General features: G+C 68.6%; 1 protein-coding gene across 1 annotated transcript; it reads left to right on the top strand.

Annotated features, from left to right (window-relative positions):
- The first annotated feature begins 3,039 nt into the window (after positions 1 to 3,039).
- On the top strand, positions 3,040 to 7,690 carry PROB1 (proline rich basic protein 1). Its single transcript, XM_059483877.1, has one exon. The coding sequence runs from the start codon at positions 3,040 to 3,042 to the stop codon at positions 7,342 to 7,344; it is 4,305 nt and encodes a 1,434-aa protein (XP_059339860.1). The 3' UTR covers positions 7,345 to 7,690.
- The last annotated feature ends 366 nt before the right edge of the window (positions 7,691 to 8,056 follow it).

Here is an 8,056-nt window from a genome sequence, read left to right as displayed (position 1 = left end):
GCGGGGCCGGGGAGGAGGAGGCGGCCGCCATTTGCTGCAGGGTGCGGGACATGGCCGAGGGTTTGGGATCGGGATCGGGATCGGGGACCGAGCCCTGCCCCGCGTGTGAGGGCCCGGAGGGTCCATGGGGGGGGGCTGCGCTCCCGCCCTCATGGCAGGGGTGGGGCCTGGGCGGGCCCCGCCTCGCCCCGCGGCCTGCACGTGACGTGGGAGTCGGCGGGAACGTGATCGGGAACGGGACACGGGACTGGGAACGGGACACGGGACACGGGACTGGGAACGGGACACGGGATTGGGAACGGGACACGGGATTGGGAACGGGACATGGGACATGGGACACGGGACTGGGAACGGGACACGGGACTGGGAACGGGACCGAGGGCTGGGAATGGGACACGGGACTGGGAACGGGACACGGGATTGGGAACGGGACCGAGGGCTGAGAATGGGACATGGGATTGGGAAGGGAACAGGGAATGGGGCAGGAGCAGGGAACAGGACAGGGGGCTGTGAACGGAGCTTGGAACGGGACAGGGGGCTGGGGACGGGACAAGGGAGCTGGGAATGGAACAGGGGGGCTGGGAGCGGGGCTGGCCCCTGACACGGCGCCGTGTGGTCCCGTTCCCCCCTCCCGTTCCCAGGTCGCCCCTGCCCCGCCTGTCCCAGCCCGGCCCCGCTCTCTGTCCCTTGGCTCGGGGCCCACAGCCCTGCCCGGGCATCGCCCCTGTGCCCCAGCCCCGGGGCTGTCCCGGTGCTGCTGCCGTGTCCCGGATGCCCCGGTCCCTGCTGAACGGAGGCGGCTCTGAAAGCCCCTGCCAAGCTGGGCCGGTGTTTCCTGCTCCTCCGGAGCTGCAAAAAGTAGCTCCAGCGTGGGAGAGGCACATCCTGCTTTCAGCAGCTACCCGCAGCCTTCCTCCTCCTCCTGCTCCTCGCTGCCCGTGCCAGGCTTGCCAGCACTGAGGTGAGCACGCACCGAGCTGGCACGAAATCCAGGTTAATAAGCAAATGCAGTGGTGAGGCTGCAGGCAGTATCACGCTGGCTTAAACATAAATGAGCGTTTAATTAGCAAGTGTGGCTCAGCCGGGGTCCACCCGCTGTTCTGTAACGTTTGTGCCCCACAGGCACAGCCCAGCCTGCTCTGGGTGCTGGAGGTGCTGGTTGGGTTTTTGTGGCAGGAGGAGCCCAGGGGTCTCTCCATGGCCTCCACACCGAGGGACAAACCCGGAGCAGCAGCAGGAGGTGCAGGTGTGCAGCGTGCCCTGGGCTGGTGGCAGCCTGGGGCTGCAGCCAGGGCAGTGACAGCAATGCCCGGCCAGATCTGCTGCTCCCACAGCACCCCCAGAGGGGCTGTTCATGGTATCCTTGGGATCCCAGAATCACAGACTGGAGAGGGTTGGAAACAACCCCAAAGGCCACTCCCTTCCACCCCCCACCATGGCAGGGACACCTACCACTGTCCCAGGCTGCTCCAGCCCCAGTGTCCAGCCTGGCCTTGGGCACTGCCAGGGATCCAGGGGCAGCCACAGCTGCTCTGGGCACCCTGTGCCAGGGCCTGCCCACCCTGCCAGGGAGGAATTCCTCATTCCCAATATCCCACCTAATTCTGCCCTGTATCAGTATGAAGCCATTCCCTGTGTCCTGCCCCTCCATCCCTTGTCCCCAGTCCCTCTCCAGCTCTCCTGGAGCCCCTTTAGGCCCTGCAAGGGGCTCTGAGCTCTCCCTGGATCCTTCTCTTGTCCAGGTGAGCACCCCCAGCTCTCCCAGCCTTTTCCCTGCCTCACTCCAACACTCGTATCAGCACAGTCCTTGCTGCTGCTGCCACTGCTGTGACACTCAGGTCCTGCTAAGGCCACAATAGTCACAGGGACAAGAGCTGTGACAAGTGACACACCACCACTGGAGGCTGCGAGGGTGGCAGGAGAGCAGCACTGGACACCTGGCTGTGGTGTCCACCCACTGTCCATCCTCTGTCCACCCCCTGTCCATGCACTCCCTGGCACTGCTGTGGGTGCTGTGGGAGCTGGGCTGGCCCCAGACACCCCCTGGAGCCCCGTGGAGAAGCAGGGCCAGGGATGGCGACCCCAGCACTGCCCTGGCAGTCTGTGCCTGTGCCTGACCATGGAGAAAGGGATTTGGGGGTTTGAAACCCCACATCCACACTCCTTCTTGCACAAGGCCACCACGCCAGTGAGCACTGCCCACAGCAGGTCCCCTGCAGTCCCTGTGGGCACAAATGCCACCTGCAAGCCCAGCCCAGCTCAGCAGGGAAGGGTTAAGTGCCAGCCCAGCTCTACGGGAAGCTTTCCTCTCCTCCTTGCCAAGGTTTAATTTTAGTCCCTGCATGAACCCAGAGGACGTGGGCATCGGGTTGCTCCGGGACTGGCAGCACTGGGAAGCACCTGCTGCTGCTGTTTCATGGCAAAAATTCCCCCAAAAGCTGGGACTGGGCTGCACCAGCAGCACTTGGGGTGGGCAAACTGCAGAGATCCTCATGTCACCCCAGCCACCCCACCACTGGCTTGGAGTGTCCCCAAAAAAGACACACATGGCTGCAGTCCTTTGGTCAGCTCCTGTGAATCCCAGCGCTGCTCCATGCCTGGGCTGATCCCAAGCCTTGAGTTTGCTCCTGGCCGCTTGGATTGGCTGTGTGGGAGCTCCTGCCAGGGGCAGGGTGTGTTTAGGGGAAAGGCCAGCTGGACACACCATTGCTGTGGCACCGGGAAAGGAGCCGTGGTGGGGATGGAGCTGCAGCTCGGGGTCCTGCCGTGCCCTCAGCACCGCGGATGGGACATCCCCAGAGGGGTCTGCGGGTCCAGGGGCAGCCCAGCCGTTCCATGGGGTCACACCCGGGAGCTGTATGGGTGTCCTGGGACCTGTATGGGGTGCCCTGGGACCTGTATGGGGTGCCCTGGGACCTGTATGGGGTGCCCTGGGAGCTGTCCGGCGCTCTGGGGAGAGCGGGGCGAGCTGAGGGGCAGGGATGAGCCGGCGGCCCCCGGCAGGTCCCCGAGGCTGGGGGCGGCGGTGGCATCCCTGCAATGCGCTTGGCGTCGGCTGCCCCGGCTGGCGCTGGCCGGGTCCATGTGATCCGGGCTTGCTCTGAGCCGCCGCCGGCTGCAGCCGCCGGGACGGGAGGGAGCACAAGGTCGAGCCAGCGGCCCCGGCAGAGCGGCCCCGGCCCCGAGCAGCGCTCCCCGGCCCCGGCCGAAGCCCCCGCGCTGCTCGCTGCCACCATGCCCCGCGGGAAGAGGGAGCCGGTGCTGCTGAACCCCGCCGAGCTGCCCGGCCCGCAGGGCGAGGGTCCCCGCGGAGCTGGGGACGGCCGGCGCTCCGCCGAGGAGGAAGAGGAGGAGGACGGTCACCTCCCGGGGCTGCCCCGCGACGACCTCACCAAGAGCATGTCGAGCTCCTCCTTGTCCTCCTACCACTCCGCCCTGTGCTCGGACGGCACGGAGACCTTCAAGGACTGCCTGGAGTTCCCGGATGAGGAGGGATCGCCCGGCCGGGCTGCCCCGGCCCGCTGGGCTCCGGCGGGGGCCCCCGGCGCTCCCCCGCCGCCCGGCCCCCTCGCCCGCCCGCAGCGGGCTCAGCTGTCCAGCGCGGCTAAGAATAGCCCAGCGCCGGGCCAGGGGGGCAGGATGGGTCCCCTCGGCGGGGACCGGCAGCCCGTGCCGGCCGCCGGGGAGCCGGCCGTGCCCCGGCAGCCCGGGCCGATGCTCGCCGGGGCTCCCAGCGACTCGGACGAGGTGGACGGCGAGGTGCAGGCGCTGACGGCCAGGGCTTTCCGCAGCCTCTCGGGGCTCCCCGGAGCTCGCCTCGACATGTGCAGCTCCCACACCTCCTCCAGCCTCTCCAACTCGCTGTCCGAGGACGGCGGGCGGCCGCGGCGGTGGCCGGCGGGCGCCGGGGAGCCCCGGGTTGCGGGGACAGCTCTGCACGGCAGGGTGGGATGGCCCTTCCCCGCCGGCGTGGACGGGGAGCTGCTGGGCAAGGAGCAGTTCGAGTGCGTGGACGTGGAGCTAGAGAACGGCGAGGCCAGGAAGGGCCACGGTAAGAAGAGGACGGTGCCCAAGCGCCAGATCCTGCTGAAGAGGAAGGAGAGGAAGGAGACGGGCTTTGGCCCGCGGGGGGACGGCCCAGCGCCCCAGCCCCCGGCCAGGAAGGAGCCCCCCAGCAAGGGCAGAGCCGTCGGAGAGGACTTCAGGTTCAACTACCAGCAGTTCATGAAGGCGGCGTCCCTGGAGGCCGGCACCGACAGGACCAGGGCGGCCTCGTGCCTGGTGAAAAACGTCCTGGCCAAGAAGATGCAGTACGAGCAGCGCATCAAGATGGAGCAGAAGGGGCTGCGGGGCAGCTCGACCTCCTCGGGGCCGTCCTCGGCCGGCACCGACCTGCTGGGGGATGCCCTGGAGGGCAAGTCCAGCTCGCTGTCCCGCTCGGACTGCAGCTTCTCGGCCGAGGACCTGCGGGGCGGCGGGATGGCCAGGGCGGCCGCGGGGAGCGCCGCCACCACCACCCATCCCACCAAGGGCGTGGTGCTCAGCGAGGCCACGAGGGAGACCGTCTGCAACCTGAGGAAGACGTTCAACGAGCTCAACCAGAGGATGAAGTACCAGGAGGTGCTGGAGGGCCGCTGGCTGCCCGCGGCCGCGGAGGAGCACACGTCGGAGAGGATCTGCTACCAGCGAGCCCGCGCCCTGTTCGAGGCCCAGCCCGGGGTGGGGAAGGTGCTGGATGTCGCCCCCCGGTTTGCGAGGGCGCCGAGGCCGTGGCCCAGCTTGAAGGAGCGAGCCATCGGCCCCATCCATTCCCAAAGCCTCCCCTTCAAGGCCGAGAGCCGGGCGCTCCCCGCCGCCCCGCCGCGCCGCCCCTTCGCCTCCTCCCGGGCTCATGAGGCGAGGCCGCAGCCGCCGAGCCGGCCGGAGAAGCCGCCGGCAGCGCCCCGCCGGCCGCCCAGCCCCGGCACCGCCCCGGCACCCCGGGGGTCCCCGCCCCCCGCTCCCCCCAAGCCGCAGGAGAAGGGCAAGGGGCGCGTCCCGCAGCCCCGCGACGTGCGCAAGCTGGTGAAGAGCAGCTACAGCCTCAAGTTCGGGACTGCCGGCGCCTCCCGCGGCACCGCGGCGAGCAGCGGGGAGCCGCCGCCAGCCGCCCCTCTGGTCATCCACTGCACCTCGGTGCGCCGGGAGCCGCCGCCGGAGCCGCCGGGAGAGGAGGTGCCGGCGGCCCCCGGCCGAGAGCCGGCCCCGGCCTGTGCCGAGGGGCCCGCCAGGCCCCCGCACAGCTCCCCCATCAACATCACGAGGGTCCAGGCCACGCGGAGGGGAGCGGCCCCCCCGGAGGAGCCGCCGGCGTCGCCCCCGCGCCGGGAGCGCAGCGAGCTCCGGCTGCCCCCGCGGGCAGAGCGGGTCCCGCACGTGGAGACCCATCTGCACGTCCTGGTGGGGCGGCCGGGCCCGGAGAGCTGCCCGGCCCAGAGCAGCGCCCTGCTGCGGGCAGAGAAGACCGTTCTGCTGCCGCCGCCGAGCCCCGCCGAGGGGAAGGAGCTGCGCGGCCGTGGCAGCAGCGGAGCGCTCCCCGCTGCCGAGGGCCCGGAGCCGCCGGGGCAGCGACCTCGCAGCGGGGACAGCCGGGACCCCCGGGCCGGAGCCCCGGGCGGCAGCAGCGCCGGGGGAGAGCCCGGGGCCGGCAAGCAGCGGCAGCAGCAGCCCGGCAGCGGCCGGCGGCTCTCGGTGGGCAGCGGGGGCTCTGCCGGTGGCTCCGGCCCCGCCGCCCCGCTCCGAGCCGGGGACAGCGGCGAAGGCTCCCCTGGGCGGCTGCCGGAGCACAGGGAGGCCTGGGAGCACTCGCCGCTGTGGCCGGCGGCTCCAGAGCCCTACCCGCCTGCTGCCCCGGCAGAGAACTCCAACTACTTGGCAATCCCCGAGAGAGCCCCCAAATCCACGCTGATGCCAAAGCTGCCCTCGGTCCCCAACCCAGGCAGTGCCTCCTTTGGGACCCCCTTTGTCCCCGTCCCGGCCAGCACCTCTTTTGGGGGTCACTCAGCCCCCAACCCAGCCAGTGCCTCTTTTGGGACCTCCATGGTCACCAACGTGACCAGCTCATCCTTTGGCTTCCCATCAGCCTCCAGCCTGGCCAGCACATCATTTGGGGCCCCCTTGGTTTCCAACTCCAACAAGTCTTTTGGTGCCCCTCTGGTCCCCAATCCATCCAGTGCCTCATTTGGGAACCCCTTGGTCCCCAATCCATCCAGTGCATCCTTTGGGTCCCCACTGGTGCCCCATCCGTCCAGTGTATCCTTTGGGTCCCAGCTGGTGTCAAATGCATCCAATGTATCATTTGGGTCCCCAGTGGTCCCCAATCCATCCAGTGCCTCCTTTGGGAACCCCTTGATCCCAAATCCATCCAGTGCATCCTTTGGGTCTCCACTGGTCCCCAATCCATCCAGTGCATCCTTTGGGTCTCCACTGGTGCCCAATCCATCCAGTGCATCCTTTGGGAACCCCTTGATCCCCAACCCAGGCAGTTCATCCTTTGGGTCCCCCATGGTCAGCAATCCAGTCCCCACTTCCCTTGGGCATCCCTCAGTCTCCAACGTGGCCGGCTCTTTCTTTGGATCCCCTTTTGTCCCCAGCCCAGCCAGCGCTCCGCTGGGTACCGGTGCCTATTCCCTTCCTGCTGGGGAAGTGCCCTGGAGCAAGCCCAGCCCTGAGCCCCCCCTGCCCCGACCCCCCGAGGGCTCGGCTGCTGTGGAGCCCCCAGCCCAGCCCCACCTGGAGGATGCTCCTCCTTTCCTCAGGAGGAGCGAGGGTCCCTCGCCGAGCGGGAGGAGCCGGCAGAGCCCCCCCAAGCCCTTCCCCGCCGCCGTGCCCGCCCAGCGGAGGATGCTCGTGGATCCCAGCAGCGGCAAGTGCTACTACATGGAGCCGCCGCGGCAGCCGCAGATGAAAACGCTCTACGACCCCGAGACCGGGCAGTACCTGGAGGTGCTGGTCCCGCCGGTGGCATCACACACCGGGCTCTACCAGGCACCTTTCAACCCGCTGGTCATGGCCCCGGGGGTCTACAGCCCACCCTACGCACCCTACGGCGGCTTCCCGGGGCTGCCGGCACCGGCGCCCGCCGCCCCCTCGCCGCCGCACCCCTCGCTGCCGCCGGCCGACAACCCCGGCACCCCCGGCTCCGCTGCCAAGGGCGAGGGCTCGTCCCCTGCCGGGGGTCCCGACTGCGGCTACCTGGAGAGCCTCTACTACATCCCCACGGGCATGCGGGCCAGCCCCGGCCCCGAGCAGCCCCCGGCCCGCGCCAGCCCTGCCGCGCCCGAGGGCTCCCTGCTCCGCATGTGACGGGACGGAGCCGCCGGGACGTCCCTTCCCTTGGCCCGGCTTGGCCCAAAATCATCATCACCCCTGGCACGGGAAGGGGCAGCGGGCACTGGTTGGACTTCAGTGGCTTCTCATGGAAACGGGGACAGGAAGGGCGTGTTCGGTGTCAGCAGCTGGCAGCCCGAGGGGGACATTGAGGTGGCCCCGGCCAGCAAAGGGACCACAGAGGCCCCGCTTCCCCCTGTCCTGCCAGTCCCATCCCAAGGATGACCCGGGCTGGTTCGCACAGGGGTTGATGGCCTGGCCACCCCCAGCTCCCCCAACCACAGCTGCAGCACAGACACCCCAAAATAGTAATAAAAATGCTGAAACGGCTTTAAATCTGCTTCTTCATCCTGTGTTTGTGTGGTAAAGGGAGGGGAGGCGCTGAGGCACTTGGAACCTGCAATCCTTCTGTCTGTCTTGGAGAGTCCCCCACATGAATCCCAGTCCCGAGGAGCAGGAGGGGACTCTGCAGCCATCAGTGAGCCCTAAACCCCAAACCCCAGCCCTGAACGCTAAACCACAACCATGAGCCACAACCACAACCATGAGCCTCAAACCCCAGTCCTTAACCCCAAACCCTCGCCCAGCCCCTGTAGGTCCACACCATCCCAGGAAGGACTGAGGTTGAGGAGAAGGGATCATGCTCAGTTACAGGACGGAATTACAGCAAAACCCTCCTGGAGAGGGG

This window comes from Ammospiza nelsoni, chromosome 16 (genome assembly GCF_027579445.1).
Source record: "Ammospiza nelsoni isolate bAmmNel1 chromosome 16, bAmmNel1.pri, whole genome shotgun sequence".
NCBI classification, from domain to species: domain Eukaryota; kingdom Metazoa; phylum Chordata; class Aves; order Passeriformes; family Passerellidae; genus Ammospiza; species Ammospiza nelsoni.
The sequence above is the reverse complement of the archived record's forward strand: the minus strand, read 5'-3'. Positions and strand labels throughout refer to the sequence as shown.

Excerpts from the sequence above, each read along its gene's own strand:
- PROB1 (XM_059483877.1), top strand. The coding sequence starts at position 3,040 with ATGCGCTTGGCGTCGGCTGCCCCGGCTGGCGCTGGCCGGGTCCATGTG.